This window comes from Microcebus murinus, chromosome 7, assembly GCF_040939455.1.
Source record: "Microcebus murinus isolate Inina chromosome 7, M.murinus_Inina_mat1.0, whole genome shotgun sequence".
Taxonomy (NCBI): domain Eukaryota; kingdom Metazoa; phylum Chordata; class Mammalia; order Primates; family Cheirogaleidae; genus Microcebus; species Microcebus murinus.
Genome location: NC_134110.1, coordinates 43,243,986 through 43,267,908, shown reverse-complemented (window position 1 = coordinate 43,267,908; position 23,923 = coordinate 43,243,986). Strand labels below are relative to the sequence as shown.

General features: G+C 48.8%; 1 protein-coding gene across 9 annotated transcripts in view; it reads left to right on the top strand.

Annotated features, from left to right (window-relative positions):
* Positions 1 to 23,923, top strand: part of ZHX2 (zinc fingers and homeoboxes 2) — a 155,064-nt gene that overhangs the window by 123,714 nt on the left and 7,427 nt on the right. For 6 of the 9 annotated variants that reach the window (XM_012743302.3, XM_012743303.3, XM_012743307.3 and 3 more), the window contains one exon: positions 16,505 to 19,243. The exons of 2 other annotated variants lie outside the window; for them this stretch is intronic. In XM_012743302.3, coding sequence (XP_012598756.2) covers positions 16,726 to 19,239 — 2,514 coding nt within the window. In that variant the 5' untranslated portion in view covers positions 16,505 to 16,725 and the 3' untranslated portion in view covers positions 19,240 to 19,243. Of the gene's footprint in view, positions 1 to 16,500; positions 19,244 to 23,923 lie in introns of those variants that run through there. One more of the 9 variants, XM_076005052.1, reaches the window with a different exon arrangement.

Genomic DNA, 23,923 nt, shown 5'->3' with positions numbered 1-23,923 from the left:
TCTGAAATGCTCTTTCCCTCAAATGAGCTAGTCGTTATAATGTTTTTCTAACAGCACTCATTGGGCACACTGATTTTTTTTATTTCTTTCCGCTATATGCCAGGGCTCACCGGTCCCATCAGCCAGGAAGCAACTAATTTCTCATGTGTGCATAGGGTGTTCCTTCTTTCTATCCATCAGTATCTATTTCTTTATGTTTGGGCGAAGCTTCCTTATCCAGGGTCATGGAATGTTGGTACCTTAAGACCTATATTTGGGGATTCCTCTGGAAAAGGATAATTAGTAATCACAAAGACATGTCCCTCATGTTTGAAAACAATCCACTCAGGATTATTTTGTTTTCTGTCCTTATATATCGCCCGTCGCTTGCACTCTTTCTCAAAGTGCTCTGTGCAGTACAGCAGTCGCCAGTACACGTCTAACCGTGTAGGAAGCTGCGGATGCCACCGGGTAGTTTGCAATTGACTAAGATGTTGTTCCCCTGAAAGGGACACCCACAGAGGCCAAAGAGGGATCTGGTTTGGGTCCCTACATCAATTCAGCAGGCTAGTTCCACATCGTATCTCCTGTTTGTACCATAGGAGGATAACAATCTTCCTGTTACCTGCTCCTGCAAACCAGGAGGGAAGACGATGCAAAGAGCCGGCACAGTGGAGACTCTGAGATGGAGCAATTCAGAAAACCTCCTCTCAGCCTCAGCAGCCTCAGGGGGAAAGAGAGGTTCTAGTGTTTCCTGCTTTATGTCCTCAAGGTTACAAGAGGCTCCTACAAGAGTACACATAAATGCGTTCTGCAACCATCCAGAGAAACCAGGCAGAGGCCCCGATGGGAGATGATGGGACGTGGATCTGGGTGGTTGCAGTGGAAAATGAGAGATGCAGATGAACTGTGCACCTGGGGAGGGGAAGCAAGATGAGCAAGATGGTGCACGTGTCTCTCTAAAGGCTACGATTTTAAAATGTGGAGCAGAGGGAATCATCATCCTAACTCTGGTGATGCTGTGGAAACTGAAAACAGCAGATTTTGGCCTTGTGGATCTTGTGGGATGGGGCTGGGGGTGCTAGCTCATTGCTTATTCCCAAGAAACAGCAGTTCAGTTTCTCCAGGGCTGGCAGAGCCGGGCCTTCAGCTTCTGCTTGGAGGTGGAGAGGAGACTCCTAAGAGCTGGGGTGGAGTGAGAACGTCACAGGCTGCAAACTTAGCTCAGCCTGGCCGCTGTATTAGTTTACGATGGCTGCTGTAACAAATTAGGCCAGACTTAGTGGCTTAAATCACCAATTTAGTCCCGCAGAGTTCTGGAGGTCACAAGTCAAAAATCAGGTTTACTATGCTATTGTCAAGGTGTTGGCAGAGCCGATTCCTGCCAAAGGCTCCAGCGGAGAATCTGTTTTCTTGCCTTTTCCAGCTCCTGCGTCTTCAAAGTGCATCACACTGATGTCTGCTTCCATCACCACATCACCTTCTTCTCCCCTGTAGTCCAGTCTCCTTCTGCCTCCCTCTTACGACACTTCTGGGTTCATTTAGAGCCCACCTGGAGAAACCAGGACAGTCTCTCCATCATGAGAGCACATCATGAAATCACATCTTCAAAGTGCCTTTTGCCATGCAAGGTGGCAGTCCCAGGTTCCAGGAATTAGGACCTGGTTCTCTTTGAGGGCATGTTTCAGCCTATCACTCCCTGGGTCCTGTGCAGAGATGCAGAAACACAGCCTCTGGATGCAGTTTAAGTCTGGCTGGTTTCTTTCTGGGATTTAACGGTCTTGGATGAATGGCTTTGCAGAGGACATTCTATCAGAGAATAAGAGTAAACCTTCAGCCTTTATCCAAGGCTTTGAGATGAAGGGAAGTCTCCCCGAGGTAGAGATGAAAGGGGTTCAAGAGAAAGCTGGGGGTTTAGGGCTGCAGAGGATGGGATGGAGGGCTGGAGGCAGGCATGGAGGGTAGAATGGAGACAGAGATCTGACAGGCGAAAGAAAGCTAAGCAAGTGCTGAAAAGCCCTGTCTCGCCCTGATCCGTGCCTGGGGAGCAGCGAAATCTCATTCCCCTCCTGGCTCCAGGAAGATGGAGTGTGCACGAATCACCCACAAGGAGGGAAATGAAAAGGTTACACCAGGAATTGTCGATATAATAAATCCCTGTAGTCTCACAGCCTCTCTAAATGTTTTGATAGCAGAATTTGATGGATTGTAAATCAGAGCAGGCCCATCTTAAACATTTGATAGCACTTTATTTATTTATGTATGTGACACATAAAACCAGAATTGATTCTTTTTTTTTCTTTCTGTCTCAGCAAGATCCTTTTTTTCTGCTTTCAGAAATACATCTCTCTTCTCCCAGCCCTGGTTTTTCCGTGTTTGTGGGTGTGTAGGTGTATATGCTTGTATGTGGTGGTGGCTGTTATGAATCTTTCTATACAGAGAAAGAATATTTTGCCTTGGAGAAGATGATAGCATTAGGGATCAACTGCAAAAATAATGAAGCCACTTTTCTTTTAAATGTGTCTGAATCTTGTTGCTTTTTTTTTTTTTTTTTTTTTGCAAGATTATTACTCAGAGAAGGAGGGGGAGAGTAAAGGTATTATAACATGATAGATTTGTGATTTGAAACCCAGGCAGATGTACACATACAAAGACAATTTCCTGATTTTCATAGCTCAGGATACAGAGTCATGAGCTACCTCGATCTCCTCCATGGGATCAAATTAACCTCACTTTTGTCCTACTCTTCCTAACACACTAATTTCTGCTTTATAATACATCTAGCGGAGCTGCCCTTGAGTCATCATAATATTGTTACCATTTATTGCACATTTTCAGGTACCTGGTGTTAAAATGGAATCTTTACAAGCATGACGCCATTTAATCCTAACAATTCTATGAGGTGGTCATTAGCTCCAGGTAAATTTGTTTATTATGAATAAATAAAGCAAATCTAGGAGATGTAAAGTACCTTGCCAATATCCTACAACTGGTAAGTATGGGCTGAAGCTGCAATTCAAACCTAGGTCTGTTCCAGTTCCAAAGCTTATGGAATTACCTGCTCTACTTAACTGGCTTCTCAGGATGAGTTCAGCTCAAAACACCCTGACCCACCATGACGTTGAGGACAGCCAGCCACCCAGCAGAACCCATCACTCCAACACAACCACCTCCTGGAGACTTCACCCACCTGCCCCAGGAAGATAGACCACAAAAGCCTCACAATGGTGGTGAAAAATTAGATTCTGGGTCCTCCCACCATACATACGTTCTGCCCTTTCCCAGATCTCATGGTTGGCCTTGACTAATGAACAACGTAGGTCACTGCTGAGAGCCTTCCCACTCCAGTGCCCTGTTGATTCTGGCTGCTTTCCATCAGCTTCTCCCAGTAAAGACAGACAGTAAAGACAGAGCATAGTATTTGGATGCAAAGTCCTTTTTACAGTTTTGGGGTTTTTTTGTTTTTTGGGGGTTTTTTTTGAGACAGAGTCTCACTCTGTTGCCCGTTGCCTGGGCTAGAGTGCCGTGGCATCAGCCTAGTTCATAGCAACCTCAGACTTCTGGGCTCAAGCTACTTCCTCAGCCTCCCAAGTAGTTGAGACTACAGGCATCCGCCACCATGCTCGGCTCATTTTTTCTATATATTTTTGGTTGGCCAATTAATTTCTTTCTATTTTTAACAGAGACGGGGGTCTCGTTCTTGCTCAGGCTGGTTTGGAACTCCTGACCTTGAGCGATCCGCCCGCCTCGGCCTCCCAGAGTGCTAGGATTACAGGCGTGAGCCACCACGCCCGGCTGCAAAGTCCTTTTTATACGCTATCAAGACAGTGCCTCATTTTGACAGCTTCAAAAAACTATATGGCATAGTTTTGCTTTTTATCCAATTTATAAAAACTATTCTTTAAGATTAAAATTTCTTCTAATATTTGATCTGGACTCACAGGTCAATTCCCCCCCCCCCTCAACTTACATTCACCTGTTCCCGAATTGTCCTGAGCAAGAAAAAGAAAAACTTTTTTACATTACAAAACCATCAAGGAGCTTTGTTTTCATGTTGGTAGGTGAAAAGTTGTACTTTTCAATGAAGTTTTTTAAGGTATTTCAAAAAAGTATCTTTAGAGAGAATAGGATCTCTTTTTTTTTTTGAGACAGAGTCTCACTCTGTTGCCCGGGCTAGAGTGCCGTGGCATCAGCCTCGCTCACAGCAACCTCCAACTCCTGGGCTCAAGTGATCCTCCTGCCTCAGCCTCCTGAGTAGCTGGGACTACAGGCATGCACCACCATGCCCGGCTAATTTTTTTTTTCTATATGTTTTTAGTAGTCCCACTAATTTCTTTCTATTTTTTTTTTTTTTTTTAGTAGAGACAGGGTCTCGCTCTTGTTCAGGCTGGTCTCGAACTCCTGACCTACAGTGATCCTCCCGCCTCGGCCTCCCAGAGTGCTGGGATTACAGGTGCGAGCTACTACGCCCGGCAGAGAATAGGATTTTTAAATAACAACTTAATAACCTGAAAATTATTTTGCGGTGAACACAGAATGTCGCAAGTCGTCAGTGAGCCGCCTCCTCTGTTTTCATTGATGTTCCTTAGGGTGGCAAGGCTGTTCCTTCTCAATCCGTAGATCTCAGTTTAGATGTCCTCTCCTCACAGAGGCTTTCCCTGACTATCTCACTGAAAGTAGCTCTTCTGCCACCATCATGTCATTTTTAAGCTCTTTGCACAGCTCTCACCACTATCTCTAAGTTCTTTGTTTTCCACATACTTTCTGTGTCCTGGAGAGCAGGAATCTTATGTCTTATTCCCTGAGTATGTACAGCAGTGTCTGGCACATAGCAGGTGCTCAAGAACGAAGGAATGAGCAAGCTGCATCCTCTTTTCTGAGGTCTGTGTTTGTATTTCCAAAAGAAAAAAAAAAAGTATTTTGCTGTACATCTCTTTTCAACTACCAGGAATGTTGGAGGAAGGGAACAAAGTATAGATGCAGTTTGGTGGCAGGGAGCCTCCCACAGCTCACTCCCAGTACTCCCAGGGAGGTGTTGAAGACGGGGAGGATGTGATGAGGTTCATGTTTAGAAACATGATGTTCAGTCATGGCATCAGTTGTAAGGTATGCGGCAGCAAGAAATCCGTTGCTAAAAATAAAGTACTGAAGATTGTGAGTGGCTTACTTTTCTTGATTGGCAAGGACTCAAGGTTACCCCTGTAAAAAATGTCACTCCCACTCATGTTCTGAGGTTCTTTCTTAAGGGAGAGGCACTGGTGTGGAATGAGAGCCGGCACGGCAAGCATGGCAGTAGCCCTGGGAGGGTGCTGCAGATACGCACGCTGTCTTGCTGGGCATGCTGGCGTGGCAAGAAAAGGCTGAGCATTGCTGTTTTAGAGAGAAATGGTGACAATAAGGGGCTTGGCCCGAAACTGTGTCTGTCGGGACATTTTCAGTTACAAGTGACAAAAAGACTCATCAGACTGACGTGGGAAAGTCTGTGAGTCTGTCTGTTGGATTCAGGCACAGGGGGATTCGGCAGGGTGTTACCAGGCCTGGTTCTCGGCATCTCTCCACTCGGCCTCCAGGTCAGCTCTCGGGCATGTCCTCGCTTGTAGAGGCAAGACAGGCCCTGGGCTTCCATCTGATCCCGTCAGCGACTCCACCAGAAAAGGAGCAATTTTTTCTCCCAGTGATTCCAACAAAAGCCCCAGAGTCAGGTCACACTGGCTCTGACTGCTGCACTTGGGTCGGGCCGTTCCTTAACCACTGTTTCTGGATGGGACCAAATCACACACACACCACTGGGGGTTCCTAACGGGCCAAGGGTGGGTGTGGCGGTCTTTCTCTAGAAAAACTCGACTGCCGTTGCCAGAGGAGGGGGAAGGTCGCTGGACAGGCAGTGCCTGCATCCAACGGGTGGGGCGCAGAGGGCAGGCTGATATGCAGGCGTTACGGCAGTTGCTGGGGCAGCCACGAGGGGGCTCCACCTGGAGCAGGGCACTGAAGAATTAGGAGACACTAGGAAGCAGAGTCAGGAGTGCCTCGTGCACAGTAAACTATGGGATGGGAAGCAGTGAAGAAACACGAGGAATTCGGGTTTCCAGCCTGAATGACTAAGTAGCTGCTGGTGCTTCTATTTGGAATAAGGAGCATTATGGGGAGGTCAGGTTTGGGAGGCAGGGGATGAACTTTTGATTCAGGATCTAGATGTGTTAAATTTGAGATGAGTGTGGATGCACTGCACTCAGAAGAGACTCTAAGGACCTTCCAGCCCAGCTCTGCCGAGTTTCCCCTTCAGGTATACCTTCCTGATGGGATGAGCAAGTGGACTTCGTCCTCCAACTGAGTGGAAGTGGATCATCCACTTTTTATTCATACATTGTGTTTTGTGGTTTTCTTGGATAGTCTTGACCTTGTTTCAAAAAAAAAAATCAGCTTTCAGTGGAGAGTGGTCACTGCAGCCTCTGTCCAATTGCAAATCCATTTGGTCCCTCCTTGCCGGCAGCCGGGAGGGAATGTCTGGGGCTCTAGAGAGAGGAGGTAGGTATCTGCAAGGGTGAGTTCAGAGCTGCAGGGTGGACAAATGCACCAAGGAAGATGGAGAGGAGGATGAGAAGTGCCAGGGGCATGGAGATATACCTGCTGAGAGCAGAAGATGGGAGGGGCAGCAGAGAAGGAGATCGAGAAGGAGCATGGCCCAGAGAAGCCCCGGAGAGGCTTTTAAGGATGGTGGTTTGCTCTGCAGAGTCAGTGGCGTGGGATGTATTTGGCAGTCAAAAAGAAAAGTGTCGGTAGAGCAGGATACACAGAGATGAGGGGTGAACCATGCAACAAGAGAAGCAGTGATCACAAACTTCCTTTGACGGGTTTGACATCATTTCAATGACAGGTACCCTATGCTGTGAGCGCAGAGCTCACCATGGATCAGGCACAGAGCCAGACATTGTGCTCCAATTGGCTCGCTGGATATTCTGGGCAGTGCCGTGGGTACCATTTTCATCCCCACGTCACCAATGGGAAGGCGGCGACCTCAGAGGATTGACACGACTTCTCCTTGATCACACACCACGGTGGCGGAGCCAGACCTAGGAGGCATGTGGGTAGCCCAGCCCTTAACCTCCGCTGTAGAAAGCAGCAGTTGGTATCACAGCGTGCAGATGATGGCAGAATCTAGTGTTTGTGGGAAATTTGGTCTCGAGTTTCATGTTTGCTTTGTTTCTTTTTCGTAGGGAAATGGCAAGCTGAGGTGTTTGTAACCCTAAAGGAAGGGGACCTAGAGGAGGAAGGTGGGAGTTGAGAGAGCCCCGAGCGCCAAGGCCAGGGGGAGATTAGCCATGTAACAGGGAGACCAGTGACCTCCTCCTGACCAGCCGGAAGGAAAAGAGATGTGTGGAGATGGGGATGAAGGTGACCTTGATCTTTTCAGCAAGATACAACGAAAAGCCTTCTACTAAAACAGGCAAAGTTAGGAGAATTAATATGGGAATATTTAGCATAGGACATCGAGGGGCAGGAACAAAAAGGAGTAAAAAGATCTGGCAGCAGGACCAGGTGAGATGAGCTGGTGTAAACGCGCAGCACGATCCACCGGGCTGGCGGCTGAGAGGGGCTGTGGAGGAAAAAGGTGGCCCAGTGGGGAGGAGGGTGGAGCAGTACATATGACTGTCATTTTGCCAAGCCCCTCATCCCTCATACTAGCTTACCGATTAAAGCAGGCGTCCTCAAACTACAGCCTGCAGTACACATGCACCCTGCCGAGGACATTTATCCAGCTTGCCCGGTGTTTTTGCCGCTGCTGCCTGTCCTGCTTAGCAGCCGACTTGTCCCAGGGCCACAGTGTGGAATGTGTGCCGCACTCTCCAACGGTCTGAGGGACAGTGAACTGGCCCCCTGCTTAAAAAGTTTGAGGACCCCTGGATTAAAGCCACCCTTTTAGGAACCCAGAACATGCCAGTGTTAAAGGTTCTCATTTAGACCAATCCTGCAGGTAGAGATTCACCAGAGTTACAGCTGCAGGAACTGAGGCTAGCCATGGTGAATTAACGCGCTGTGTTTGGTGTTCTCTGGCTCGCGTGTGGGTTTGGGGGCTGAGGAGTGGCACCCTGGCTGTGGCCAGAGGAAGGTAGACCCCTCTGTTAGTAAGCAACAGAACCAGGATTCAATCTGCAGATGCTGGCTCCAGTCTGCGCGCCTCGTGCCAGCCAGGTGGCACTAATGGCACGGAGGGAAAGCAAGGCCCCTCAAGGCCAAGTCTTTATCTATGAAGGGCTGAATGCTTCTGAGCTTTGGAATTCATTGTCTCTGGGTTAATGAGTGAATTCTGAGCTCTAGGCTCACATGGGCCCAGAACAGGTCCACCTTCTCAGGCATAGCTGCTTTCTCTGCTCCTGAAACTGACTACCCTGTCTGAAGCCACCACCACTAACCCACCACTGGGAGGACACCCAGCCTCCTCTCAGAGCCCTGTGTCACCCCTAAACGTGCTGGCGCTTTTGCAGCAGGCTAGGTGAGGCAGCCACAAACTTCATCTCATCTGTTGGCAACTCATGAAGCTTTTTCAACTAGAAAGGATCATGTCAGCTTGCTTCTGCCTAACAAGAGAGCTTCTCGGAGTGGCAGGTTGAAGAAGACATCACAATTCAATTAAAATCTTCCTCCTTTGAATACTCCCAGAGGGTGAAGGACACTCGGAATGTGTGAGAAATCTAATTTATAGATTTAGTGTCAGGAAATGGAATTGTTAACAATTAACAGCTATGTTTAAGCAGTGGGTGCGGAGCCAGGATTATCAAGGCTCCACCCTCCTCAGCAAGCCATTGAACCTCTCTGAGCCTCAGTTTCCTCATCTGTAAAATGGCCAGCACAGCCATCAGCTGTGTTGTGGGAATGAGGAAGATTATGCATGTAAACAGCATCTTATTACTGTATCTTCCTGCCTGTACTTAACTGGATCAGCAGACCTTTTCCTTTTAAAAATGTATCCATTTGAGCAACTAAACAATACAGAAAGGTAAACAGGGATAGCAGGAAATAGCTTCTTAAAGCCTACCGACCTCCCTACTGTGGATCCTGTTTCTAAAGACACCGTGTGTAGTTACGGAGCACACGGCATCTTGTCTTCACTTTTCCAGGATCATAATTTTGTACAGTTCTTCCCATTTCTACCTTGTTCTCTGAATCCTCTGTCATCCCCCCTGGCAGAACAATAGTCCACTCCCGGACACCACCGGGAGCTCGGGCTGTTTCTAATTCCAGCTGCAGCAAAGCACACAGCTGGGAACGCTGCCTCGTCTTCTCGGGACAGGGTTGGCTTCGCCCGACCAGTTCCGAAATAGAAAAAGCCAGACGACGTCTTCCTGCTGATGCAACCAAACTAGGCTGCCAGTTAGAAATACAGACTCCTGGGCCCTGCTGCTGGGTGTGTCCGGGTTTAATCAGTCTGGACCTGGGACTCCGGAATGGGTGTTTTTAGGTTTGGGAGCCACGGTGGAGGGCCCTCCCCCAAAATCCAAGTTTAGATTTAAGGTAGAACGGAGAAAAATCAGGAAACTCAGGAATTAACTCAGGGTCACCAGTGACCTTCCCAAAGCGATCTCTGTTCAACAGATGAGAAAAATGGAGTTGGGGACAGAAAAAGATGAGAGCTGGGGGCTGAAGCTCGGGACAGAAGCCAGGACCCTCTTTCTAGCCTCCCACCCCACCCCCACACCTCACAGCACAGCCACCCACCAGAATTCCAGGGAGGGTGGGGTAAGGGTAATGTTGTGATTTTGAAACACAAAGGAACAATCCCTCTCTGCCCCCTCCACAAAAAAGATCTCCCCTCTGTGACTGGGGCGGAATCTGTTAACAGCCCTGTCAGGAGACCCTGGGAAGCTAAAAGCATCCCTTTTTGGCTTTGATGTCTCCACAAGATGCCTCCTTTGAAAGCTTGGAGACAGCCCTGTTATTTCCTCTGACAGCCCAGTGAAAAGCTCTGAAATGAGAAGTGGCGTCCCCAGTCAAAGCCCAAAGGTGCGATGATTCCTTGAGAGCGAGCAGCTCTTGAGCGCTCCCTGGGCTCAGCGCACTGACGCCCCCAGTGCCGGGGGCCCTCAGCCCCAGGAGGGGTCTGCAGTTGGCCTCCTCCCCTCACCCCACCCCCATGCCTCCCTAGGGGGGTCAGGAGCCGAGACATGTCCTCATCCCGACAGCCAGGCTGTGAGCAGCCACCGCGAGAGAAGAGTTTCCAGGGATCAGCCTGGCAGTTTGATCCATTTTTCCTTCCCCCAGGGGCTGCGGGCCACTTGTAGGGGGAAAGGTCAGGAAAGGCCACCACCTGTCTCTGGACATAGGGTGGGAAGGACAAGCACAAGACATGACAGGGGGAGCCTCGTAGAGCCTTGCTGCTCGAAGCGCGGCCCACCTTTGCAGCAGCGTCCTCTCCTGGGAGTCAGAAATGCAGATCCACAGGCCCTGCCCCAGGCGTGCCGAGTCAGACTCCGTTGTGACAAGATCCCCAGGTGATGTGTCTGCACATGAAGTTTGTATCCCAGCTCTGCTGCTCCAGCCTGTGTGATTTTGACCAAGCTCCTTGACCTCTCTGAGCCTCAGTGTCCACATAGGGTTTTTGAGAAATGAAACTTAGCACTGGGCATATGCTAAGCCTTTAGGGAATGGGGGCTGCTGCTGTTACTGAGAAAATGGTTACGGGAGAATCAGCGCGGCCACATTTAAACCCACATCATCCAGCCATTCTGTGGTGGGGAAGGAAAGCCCGAGTGAACGGGAGAAAGTTCCAGATGAAAAGGGAAGAGCTCCCAGCGTCTACTTTAAGGAGAAACTTGGAGGCTGGCGGGAAGAGTGCCACTTAGCAGCCTGGGCCTTGACTGTTTAATTTGGGGTTGGTTAAGATTATCGGCCATCTGCTCGGGGTGAGGATTCTCACCTTCCCTGGTGTGCCTCGCTTCCTGCCATCCCCACCCCGCCCCCCGCTTGCCTCCGGGGGACCCTCTGTTTCCGGAACCCTGCCCTGAAGGCCATAGCCCTCTCTTGGCAGCAGGATGAAATCCCAGCTCCTGAGGGTGGTGTTCAAGACTCTGCAGCCTGACTTGTTCAGCCTCCTCCACTGCTTCTGCCCTCAAACCCCTGCCCTCAACCTCAGTCCTTGTCATTCCTCGCATGTTTGCTTACTTGCTCTTGCTATCTGCTCTGCCTGGGATGACTAGATCCCTCTGATTGGAATCACTCTCCCTTCCCTCCCCCCTTTAGCCTGCTTATCTGGGGGAGGCTGTGTGGTGTTGTGCCAAGAGCACAGGGTTCAGCCAGACTTTGTTCAAATCCCAGCTCTGCCGTGAACTAGCTATGTGACCTTAGGCAAGGCACTTACCCTCTCTGGTCTCGGTTCTTTCATCTGCAGATGGAGGCTAATCACAGCTGCTTTGCAGAGCTGTTGTGAAGACTCATTAAGAAAGTATGGAGAACTTCCATTAACAGAAATGATTACCATTTTATTTCTAGGAAGAGGAAAGTTACCTCCCCTGTGAAGCCTTTATCTACCCTTCTTCTACCCTGCCCCACAAAATTAAGTATGGCCTCCTCTGGGTTTCATAAACTCTTTTTTCTTCCTGTATTTGCACCATTCAATTCACAGGGTCCACTGTCACCTTCTCATGGAGGGAGTCCTTGACCACCCTGCTTAAAATCACAGGTCGCCCTCCTGCACCCCAATTCTGTTTCCTGCTTGACTCTTCTCCATAGTGAACTCCACACAAGCGGTGATTTCTGTCTGTCCCACTGCTAGGTGTCCCCTCGGCACCTGGAACCCCATCTGGCGCTGAGAGGTGCTCCATCAGTGTTTGTTGACTACTTGAATGAACCACTTTTTGTGCCATCAAGGGGTGTTAAGGTGACAGTGCCCTGCCCGGCTGTTAGGGGCTAAATTGTGTTCCCCCAAACTTCGTTACGTTGAATTCCTAAGCCCCTATGCCTCATAAGGTGACTGTATTTGGAGATAGTCCTTAAAGCAGTAATTAGGTTAAGTGGGGTCCTGAGACTGGGCCCCAATCCAGTCTGACTGGTGTATTAGAAGGAGAGGAGATGAGGACACAGATACGCAGAGAGCCCGTGTGAAGACACAGGAGAAAGACATCCAAGGAGAGAGTCTTCGGAAGAAACCACCCTTGCCGACACCTTGATCTCAGACTTCTAGCCTCCAAAACTGAGAGAGACTAAATTTCTGTCGTCTGAAGCCACCCAGTACGTGGCCCTGAGTTATGGCAGCCCTGGGGGACTAATACGCCAGCTAGAAGCTTCTTGAGCACCGGGCTGCAGCTCCTTCATCTCTGTAGCCACAGCTGTCCATGGGGTGCGGGCCCGCCCCACGCCCAGGAAGCCACGGCCTGATAGAATCAGACTCTGCTCGCCACAGGGAGGGGAACGCTGGAAGAAGCACCCAGCAGTGACGGAGAAAGCCCTGCGCAGACAGCCAGAAATGGCTTTCTTGTCACTGTCTCTATAAGCTGGTCATTTCCTTGCGATGTTGTTTATTCCAAGGCATTGGCATTCCCCATTCTGGTCGGGGGTTCTTGGAGGTACATAACCAATGTCATACTGCATCAAAGGAAAACAGAGTCGATGTCCAAAACACACACACAGGAGGCGAGAGTATTTAGAGCTTTGGCTTCCTTTTCATGTAACATGCGTGTCGTGCTCTTAGTTGCCCCGTGAGGGGCGGCACTCCCGGACAGAAGGGGGCGGCACAGAGAATGGTCCCCCCTGAAGGTAGGGATGTTTCTTGCTCCAGGTGGGTGGTGGTCTGCCGGCTGGCTTGGTCTCCTCCAGCTCATGGAGCAGCCCTAGGGACAGCCCGCCTTCAGGTTGGGGTAGGGTGTGCCTGTGCCCAGCTCAGACCCAGAGGCAGCATTTCTTGCAGCTCCATCAGTGGGACCCTAAGAGATGAATTTTTCAAAGACTCTGTGTTTTCTGAGCTTTCCCCCTTCTCTCTTTTCTCCTTCCCTCTTGCCACCTTCTTAATCTGCTCTGGTTTGGATTCCTGGCTGCTGAGTAAGTTTTAGAAGATACTGTTTATTTTGAGCTAGTTTTTGGAATACTGAGACACTTCCAGGCCATTTGACTACAATTTGCCTCATTTGGAGGGCTCACTTGTCAGAAGATTTGCATAATTCTGATGATGGGAAGTTTCTGTAAGGAATATCTTTTCTCCCCTGCATCTACTCCTGCCTGGCATCTTTGTTCTGTAGGAAGAAAGTTTCCTATTGCTCCCTCTCTTTTGAAAATTGTAACTCAAATGCCCTGAGCCCCTTGGCCAGTGGATGCAAATTTAGCCATAATTCTGTTCTGCCAGTAGTGCCCCTACAAAACTTTAGGATCTCCCGCACCTTACAAAATTTCCCCACTCATGTCTCCCCAACACAGACATCCATGTGTGCACGTACACGCATGAACACGCACGCACACACTATTAAGCATTTATATGACGTGTTACCACACCTCATCGCTGTGTGAGCTGCAATTCCCACAAGGTAGCCTCCCTGCAGTTAATTTAATATTTAAACAATATTTGTGGAAGGCAAACTAAGCATACCATGCACCAGGTACTGTTCTAGGCTCTGGGGAAGCCACAGTGCAAACTTTCTGCCTTTGTGGAGTCTCTATTGTAGGGTAGCGCCGTCCACTAGGACTTCCTGCAATGAAGGAACTCTCCTGCACTGTTTTTTACAGCAGACACCAGCCATGTGTGGCCGTTGAGCACTGGAAATGTGGCTTATGTGACTAAGGAGCTGAATTTCTAATGGTATTTCATTTTAATTAATTTAAATTCTAAGAGGCACGTGTGGCTAGTGGCTATCATATTGGGCAGTGCAGTTCTGGAAACAATAAACAGGTAGATACTCCTCCCTTTACCATAAAATATATAAATATGATAACTGCTATTGACAAGTGCCATGAAGAAAGCCAAGGTAGATAAGGAGGTAGGGGCTGGGAGGTGTTATTTATGGAGGGGCAGTGGTGAGGGATGGTCGTCTGTGGAAGTGACTTGTCAATGAAGATCTGAGAACCCAGCAGCTCTGGGGGAGTGCCATGGCACAGGCGCCTGGCAGAGCTGCAGGAGCGTGATGGGCGCCAGGGGGATAGGAGGCAGGGGCTGGGACAGGGTTCCTGTGCACCCTTGGTGGAGACGAGCTCTGGAAGAGCACATGTGAGAGGCCAGATCAAGAGTCTGAAGGTGGGTGGGGAAATGGAGGCTGGAGGTGGCAGTTTGGGCGTGGTCAACAGAAGGACACGGCTGCCTTCTGCTCTGGTTTGCCCGTGTCCTCTCCTCATCACGCCCCACCACCCCATCACCAAGGGACCCTCATGTCACTGCTGAGAATTTGACCAGCCTGAAAATGCCGGCGCTCTAGGCCTAGAGGGGCCAGGTTCTGGGCTCACAATGGGGGAGTGCTTCTCTCCAAGTCCTGCTCAGGTTTGTCACCTGAGCCCCTAAGCAGATGGGTGTGGGCCCAGAGTCCCACAGAGTTGCTCACAAAAATAAGTTCTTCACTTCTGCCCTTAATCCCTCTCTTTAGTGGGACTCAGACCTAGGCTAGTGGGATGGGCCAGAGATGATATGCCGTCTCTTTTCCCTGCCCTTCCTGGATGTCACCTGTCATCATTTCAAAACACATCTTCTTCCTTTAGCCATGAAACAAAAGGACCTCCTGTGCGTCGGCACGGTTCCCCAGTCTAAGTTCTGTTAATATAACCTACTCCTAATAAGCAAAGTATTCCTGTACTTCCAAATTATTATTTGTTTAGTGAAGTTCCAATCAAAATTCTAATAGGATTTTATTTTGCAGATGATACTGATTTATGAGAATTGATTTATGGGATGAGAAAAATAATCAAGAACTGTTTTGCAAAAGAATAGTAATGAGGAGGAATGCACTCTAGCAGATAGTAAAACACACTCTAAATATTTGAAAGTTTTTTAGAAGCAAGGTGTAAATGCAAGGCTCAATAGCTAGATCTGACACACAGATTAGATAATCCAGAAACAACCTAGTAAAGGTAAACAGTTAGTGTATGATAAAGGTGGTTTCTCACATATTAGTAAGAAAAGATAACACCATTAATGCTACTGAGATGGTTGGTAATTCTCAAGAAAAATGGTCAGTATTGTGTCTTACAGCTTAACCCAGATAAATTCAATACCAGATTAGTTAAATGTGAAAAATAAAGCTAAAACACTCTTAAGAAAACATAGATTAACATATCTCAGCTATCAAGGTAAGGCATTACTTTCGAAATATAAAATTACTATGAAAGAAGCCAGGCAAGAATGATAAACTTATTATCTGAAACTTAAAATTTCTATATTAAATATTAATTTATACCATATACAAAACTGAAAGGTAAATGATAGACTGGAAGAATTTTGCAACAAACATAGTAAGGTATTAGTGTTATTTACAGGGAGAGAACTCTTGCGAATTAATATTAAAACCACTAAACACTGCAATATGAAAATGGCATAAACAGGCAATTCACAAAAGAATAAAAATGACAAGTGAATTTTTCAAAAACAGTTCAACCTTAGTAGCAATCAAGAAAAGCACAAAAGCATATTAAAACAATTTTCCCCTATCTCCTCGGCAAGGCTTTTTAATGGTAATATATCGTGTAGGCTGGGTTGTAAGTCCAGCCCTCTCATACACTCCCTGGGGAAAGGCCAGAGGAGGAAAAAATTGGCCATGTGAGTCAAGAGAGCCACTTCTAGGCATCCACCCAAAGGTGGTTATCAAAGATAGGAACTAAGGGTATTCACTGCAGTTTTGTTAATAAGAGCCAAAAAACAGAAATAAGTCCAGCAAAAGTCCAATCACTGACTACATTATGTATGGGATAGGCTTTCAATGTAATAACATGCAGCCATTTTTAAAACCATTTTGCTCAATATTTAAGGAAATGGGGAACCATTCAAGTGAAAGGAAGGAACTACAAAACTAAAATATTGAAGGTGATTGGTTTTTATCTTTTTTCTCTCCTGTATATTTTTTTTACATTTTCTGGATTTTCTGAAGTGATTTTGCTTTTAGGATAAGAGGCAAAATGTTCATATCCATTTTCTGATGCCCATATGAATTTCACCTGCCTGCCCCGGGGAAGAGTCTTGCTTCTGATGCACCGTAAATAAAAGCAGCTTGCAAGCCCAGCCACATTTCATCGGCAACATCCCCTCCACCACCCCACCCACCACTTCAGAAGATTTTGATACCCGTGTACCTTTTCTGTATCCCTTTGTCTCTAGATGTGAAATGCTGACCCTTGCCCTTGTTTGCTTGCTCTGGGCCCGTTTTCACTTCCTTCCCAAAGACGGGAAGAGAAGAAGAATATGATCTTTCATGTTCACAAGCACCCACTCTCACGCCATCTGTGCATACGTAGGTATTTGATTTGGGTGCCAGTTGGGGTGGGTCAAGGGAGCGACTCAGACAGAAATGCTAGTTTCTTTTGCATTGTGAAGAGACCCTGACCCTGTCTTTGTTCTTGTCCACAGATATGATGCTCCCTGGCGTGTTTAGCGATTGGTACAGTTGCAATTTTTTGTGCTGAAATCGTTCTGAAAACTCAAAACAGTAGACTTCAGCATTCAAGGGAAGCCAAAGCCATTTGAGGGGGAATAAAGCCAAAAGCCTTTTATCTTATTTGTTCCAAGAATTTCGCTGCCCCCCTCCCCACCCCTCTCCAAAAATAAGCCATTGCACACAGACAGGCAGCATGGCTAGCAAACGAAAATCTACAACTCCATGCATGGTACGGACATCACAAGTAGTAGAACAAGACGTGCCCGAGGAGGTAGACAGGGCCAAAGAGAAAGGAATCGGCACGTCACAGCCCGATGTGGCCAAGGATAGTTGGGCAGCAGAACCTGAAAATTCTTCCAAAGAAAATGAAGTGATAGAGGTGAAATCTACAGGGGAAAACCAGTCCAAAAAACTCCAAGGAGGTTATGAATGCAAATACTGCCCATACTCCACACAAAACCTGAATGAGTTCACGGAGCACGTTGACATGCAGCATCCCAACGTGATTCTCAACCCCCTCTACGTGTGTGCTGAATGTAACTTCACAACCAAAAAGTATGATTCCTTGTCTGACCACAACTCCAAGTTCCATCCCGGGGAGACCAACTTCAAGCTGAAGTTAATCAAGCGTAATAATCAAACTGTCTTAGAACAGTCCATTGAAGCCACCAACCATGTCGTGTCCATCACCACCAGTGGCCCCGGAAGTGGTGACATTGATCCTGGGATCTCGGTGAGTAAGACGCCCATCATGAAGCCAGGGAAACCGAAAGCGGATGCCAAGAAGGTACCCAAGAAGCCCGAGGAGGTCCCCCCAGAGAACCACATGGAAGGGACTGCCCGCCTGGTGACAGACACAGCTGAGATCCTCTCGAGACTGGGAGGCGTGGAGCTCCTCCAAGACACGTTAGGACACGTCATGCCTTCTGTACAGCTGCCACCAAATATCAACCTTGTCCCGAAAGTCCCCGTCCCACTAAATACTACCAAATACAACTCTGCCCTGGACACAAATGCCACCATGATCAACTCCTTCAACAAGTTCCCTTACCCGACCCAGGCGGAGTTGTCCTGGCTGACAGCTGCTTCCAAACACCCAGAGGAGCACATCAGAATCTGGTTTGCCACCCAGCGCCTAAAGCACGGCATCAGCTGGTCCCCGGAAGAGGTGGAAGAGGCCCGGAAGAAGATGTTCAATGGCACCATTCAGTCGGTACCCCCAACAATCACTGTGCTGCCTGCCCAGTTGGCCCCCACAAAGATGCCGCAGCCCATCCTGCAGACAGCGCTACCATGCCAGATCCTCGGTCAGACCAGTCTGGTGCTGACTCAGGTGACCAGTGGGTCAACGACCGTCTCTTGCTCCCCCATCACACTTGCTGTGGCAGGAGTGACTAACCACAGCCAGAAGAGGCCTTTAGTGACTCCCCAAGCTGCCCCCGAGCCCAAGCGTCCTCACATCGCTCAGGTGCCAGAACCTCCACCCCCTGTGGCCAACCCCCCGTTACCCCCAACCAGCGACCGCAAGAAGACAAAGGAGCAGATAGCGCATCTCAAAGCGAGCTTCCTCCAGAGCCAGTTCCCTGACGATGCTGAGGTCTACCGGCTCATCGAACTGACCGGCCTTGCCAGGAGTGAGATCAAGAAGTGGTTCAGTGACCACCGGTATCGGTGTCAAAGGGGCATCGTCCACATCACCAGCGAATCCCTTGCCAAAGACCAGTTGGCCATCGCAGCCTCGAGACATGGCCGCACGTACCATGCATACCCAGACTTTATGCCGCAGAAGTTCAAAGAGAAAACACAGGGTCAGGTTAAAATCCTGGAAGATAGCTTTTTGAAAAGCTCTTTTCCTACACAAGCAGAACTGGATCGGCTAAGGGTAGAGACCAAGCTGAGCAGGAGAGAGATCGACTCCTGGTTCTCGGAGAGACGGAAGCTCCGGGACAGCATGGAACAGGCTGTCCTGGATTCCATGGGGTCCGGCAAGAAGAGCCAGGATGCGGTGGCCCCCAACGGTGCTCTGTCTCGACTTGACCAGCTCTCCGGTGCCCAGTTAACCAGCTCTCTGCCCAGCCCTTCACCAGCAATCACAAAAAGTCAAGAACAAGTTCATCTCCTGAGGAGCACGTTTGCAAGAACCCAGTGGCCTACCCCCCAGGAGTACGACCAGCTAGCGGCCAAGACAGGCCTGGTCCGAACTGAGATTGTGCGCTGGTTCAAGGAGAACAGATGCTTGCTAAAAACTGGAACCTTAAAGTGGATGGAGCAGTACCAGCAACAGCACGTGGCGGACGATCACGGCTACGACACCCTAGCAAGGAAAGCAACAAAACCCGTCACCGAGAGCCCAAAGAACGGAGGCGAGGTGGTTCAGCAATGTTGCAAGGACCCCAAAAAGCTCTGCGAAGAGGACTTGGAGAAGCCAGTGCCCAGGGCGAAAGTGGGCGGCGAGCAGGCAAAAGACGGTTCTCCAGCAAAGCCCACGGAGGCCGCCTCGGACAGGTCAGAGGGCAGCAGCCGGGACGGCCCGGGCAGCGAGGAGAACGAGGAGTCGGGCGTGGTGGATTACGTGGAGGTGACCGTCGGAGAGGAAGATGCTGTCTCAGACAAGTCGGACGGCTGGAGTCAGACTGCGGCAGAAGGCGTGGCGGAACTGGCCGACTCGGACTCCGACAGCGTCCCTGCCGAGCCTGGCCGGGCCTAGACAGGTAATTCCACCTGCTCACCCCAGGCAGCAGGGTTTTCTTTCTTTTTATTTCCAGGGTTAACATAAGGTTGTTAGGTACAGAGATGTTGACACGGATGACGGGTTCTTTTCTTTTAATTGGCAAATAAGAATTGTGTATGTGTATCATGTGCAGCGAGATGGTTCGAAGTTTGTGTACCTAGTGGAATGGCTCAATTGAGCTAATGCACCTACGCACTGCCGCACATACTTACCATTTTTGGGGGTGGACGAGTATTTTTGTAAAGCTCTTTGAAAAAAGAAACAGAATAGGGGCTGGTAGATCTCACGTCCTTATTTGCAAGGCTGTGCTCAGGGGGACAGCCCCACTGCCTGTGGCCTGTGTGGACACCACCCTTCAGGCCTGTCCATTCTACAGTCCACTTGTCACTGTTCAGAACAACACCTCCTCCCTCCGTGCGTCTTACGTTCACTGCTGTAAAAAATATGAAAAGGTTGTGTCTTTTCCCTTTTCTTTCTTTTTTTTTTTTTCCTTTGGGGATTCTTTTTTCAGAGTAAGTATTCAAGTTTGCTGTATCAGAGATTTAGGGTTGTTTCTTTTGACCTCAAAGGCTTTGAAAATGCTTGATATTTACCTTGTCACAGCTAAAGGAAGGTGCCCCTCTTGTTGGATCCACATAACCCCTTCAAATCTGGGAGAGACTGGTGTAAATTAGGCCTATGGAGCCACAAAAGCTGGGGGAAGGGAGGTTGCCATGGTTACTAATAGCCGTGTCATCCACATAATGGGACATGCCACTGAAGCCCTGGGTGTTTGTGCTTCGTGAGAGGTCACCACAAAGCAAGGCCTGAAGCACCTCTGCGAGCTCCAGCTCAGTGGTGAGTTTAGAAAGGAGGGCAGTGGCTGGGGGAGGGGCGCAGGAGGTAAGGGTCCGCCTTGGCAGAAGTGTTACAAGGACAGCCAGGAACGGGCAGGGAGAGGTCCGATTTGCCCAGGTGGGCTTCTCCAGAGGTCACTTACAAAGGCAGTGGAAGGGGCCTCCCAAGTCATCTTTTAAAAATGATGAAATAAAGGTAAGACCCTCCAGAATGATTGATGAGGTCCCAAAGGGAGCCCTTGAAATTACCATAGCTCTGCCTTAATGAATTCGGACAACGTTGGCTGGCCATGTCGCTCACTAATTCATATATTCGGTAATAAAATGAGGCAGCTGGCAAATAAAGGAAATCCTCTAGAAACCTCGTTTCAGCCAGTGCAGCTATTAAAAGAGCACTGTAATGGGCGGCCAGTCGCAGAATGCCGTCGGGTCCTCTTTCCCCTCCCACGTGCAGGAGGAAGTGCTCCTGGGTCGGGCGCCCGGGTGAGGATGCAGCCCAGAGGGAAGGGCCCGGGAGAGCAGGGGGCTAGAAGTATACTGAGGTCGACATAGCACCTGCCACCACCCCTACCTGGCTGCCTGGCGCCTTCCTCCCTCTGGCCACTTTCCTGCCTTGCCACATCTCCCCAGTTGCAATGAAGGCGTGAAGAGGATCTCCGGGGAGGAGAGGAGGAAGGACGAAGGATAGATGGAGGGCCCCTGAGTAGCAGAGGCTGAGGATGGTGGTCAGACCATGCATGACCTTACTTAGTTCTAGAGAGGTAAGCATCTCTGTATTTTTATAACCCCAGAAACTGAGACTCACAAACCAAGGAACTTACCTGTGTTCATTCCCCCAGCCAGCACCTTGACTCTGGAGCCCTCACTCTTCCTGCGGCCATCTCTGCCTCTTCTGACAGAAATTCCCCATTTCTTGTTGCCCCCTCTCCCTGGGGTCGGGGGACTACCCAGGGTTTCTTCAGGTGGCTCTGGGATTAACATCAGACAATTTGGAGATGTAGGAACTAGCTACGTCCCAAGTGTGAGCAGGAAACATTCCTAAACAAGATGCTAACATCTGTTTAACACCTGGTAGCATGAGGTGTCCCTAGTACTTCCTGATATTTTGGGGGTCCATCGTATTGAGAAAGGGCTACAGTCTACAGAGGTGGTGGCATTAGAAAGTTCTCCCAGGCCTGGACACAGGTACCCCTTAAAGGGGCCTTTCAATTTAGAGGGAACAAAATCTCTCCAAATGACTTCAGAGCTTTCATGAACCAAACACATGGGTCTCTTGAAATTTACAAATATTCGGTGATGTCCCTATTTAAATGCATATTTATATAGGAACTTGTGGTTGAGTTCAGTTATGATACATATAATAATCCTGAAATTATTCATGGTTTTGACTTTATAGAAGTTGTTATGTGATGTGAGAGGAGGGGGGACTCCAGCAAGCAGCTGAGAGCTGGCTCCAGGATTGGATTTCCTCTGTGGCAGTGGTCCCCAATCTTTTTGGCAGCAGGGACTGGTTTCATGGATGATAATTTTTCCATGGATGGGAGGTAGAGGTAGAGATCGAGCAGTGATGGGAGCAATGAGGAGTGGCTGCAAATACAGATGAAGCTTCACTTGCTAGCCCACTGCTCACCTCCTGCTGTGCAGCCGGTTTGCTAAGTTTCATGGAAGATACATTTTTTTTCCATGGGGTGGGGGTGGGGTGGGAGACGGAGCTCTGCAGCCCAGTTCCTAACAAGCCACAGACCAGGATGGGTCCGCAGCCCAGGGGTTTGGGACTGAAGCTCTACAGGGTTTAGCATGTCCTCCCCCAATCCCTCTGCTTTAACCTTTGCAAGGCTCCTGACAGCTTTTGACTCAGTCTGGGCTCACTTCAGCCCTGAGGTTAGACACAAAAGTGAGAAATCCTTCCCAGCCTTTGCATGATGCTCTTAATCCAATCTCTGGGTCCGAACAAGTTTTGAGCCATCCCATTGACAGACCTGTCCTAGTAAGAGGCTGAAAACTAAATTTTTCCTTTTATCCTAAAAAATGAGTCAACATACTTAAGCTAGACATTGTCAGACATACGCCTTGATGTTTGGTCAAATGGAATATCCTGTTACTGCTGTTAATAAGAGTTTCCATTGATCGGTACATGTGACATACTCAGCATTTTTCTATGTCTATTAAGTCATTTCAACTTCACAACACCCCTATGAGGTAGATATACCTTTTTCCCCATTTCACAGAGGGTAAAAATTGAGGCCCAGAGAAAATGAGTGATTTGCCCTGGGTTCCCAGGCTAGCTGCTGATAGAGCCTGAAGGCCACCCCTCATCTGTCAGGCCAGTCCCTCCGCCCAAGCACTGTGGCCACGATCTCTCCAGCAGTGGCACCACCACAGCCCAGGCCGAACAGACAGTGGTCAGTTCCTAATTCTGTGTAGGAGTGGAAACTAATCCACCGCTTATTTATTCAGCAAGAACTTGAGAGCACCCTCTTCGTGCCAGGCACTGTGCTGGTCTGTGTAGATTTGCCGAAATGACCAACAATTGGGGCTCCTGCCTTGATCTCAGTCTACTAAAGGTGAGACTTGTACATAAAAACACCCGTAAGCCCATCCAGACTGTTTCAGGAGAGCTGCGCATAAGAAACTGGAGGAGCTCAGAGGGGGAGAGGCGGCTTTTCCAATTTTTTTGTCTGATTTAAAACCTTCCCACCAACCCACCTTCTTCCCATTTATCTTAAACAAAGAAAACCCAGGCTCAGGAACCTGAAGGAACTTGCCAGAGTTCACCCAGCCAGGGTCTAAAATTGACTCCAAAGCTCCAGCCACCAGCTTCACTGCCTCCCAGCTTCTGGCAACAGTTTCCAACTCCTGATGATTAGGGATGGCTTTGGGAAAGAGGTAAAATTTGTAAAATGCCAGAAAGAGGTTTTCCATGGCTCAGCTTGCTTAAAATATTTAAAGCTGCCAAGTGTTGCATCCTCGTTACAATTCAGGATCCACAATATGCATGCCCCCGTACTCTGTTCACATTAGCTGTCCAAATACAGATATTTGAATGAATGAAAGAAAATACTCCACTCGTCTGTTTCCCTGTCTCTCTCCCCCACCAGACCCTTGAAGGCAGGGACCAAATCTCATTAATCTATGAATCCTCAGGGCAGACTTAGAGCAGATGCTCGACAACAGTTTATTGAGAACCAACCAGAGAATTTTATAACATGGGTGGTTTTCAATGAGCTGGAATCTGGCATTTCGGTCCTTTTGCTTCTCCTTGTTTTTCCCCATCACTCCTTGGCCCCAGTGATTGACAGCAGTCAGAGCAGAGGTTGGGTACAGTTTGCTTTCAGTGATGTGAGTAGCTTGAGGGAAAGGTCTGTTGGAGAATCTGTCAGCAGATACTGACCGAGTGATGCTTCTCAGGGACTGTCCATTAGTCCTGCTTCCCTCGTGCCTAATGGGGAGTTAACTGACACCACGTCCATTTACTTAATTGCGGAGCTTCTCGCCTTAGGGATTCTCACTGTGCTTTGGGCAGCTTGTAGCGACCGAGCAACCGTGAAATCCAGCTCCCTCGTTTTTCAGAAGAAGGATGGAGGCCCCAAGGAGGTGAAGTCAGCTGGCCCAGAGACATTCCTAATAAATAACTTGGTTCCTTTGTCCACTGAGTGTTTGTGGGACATCTGCAGTGCACTGAGCGCTGGAAGGCCGTGTGCCCAGAGTGTCCCTGCCCTCGTGGAGCCCTTGGTCTAATGGGAAGTGAAGCTTTAACCAAACAGTCTTTCATCAGACAAAAAGGAGAGGCACATGGCACTGATAGAGCGTAGAATAGGGGAATT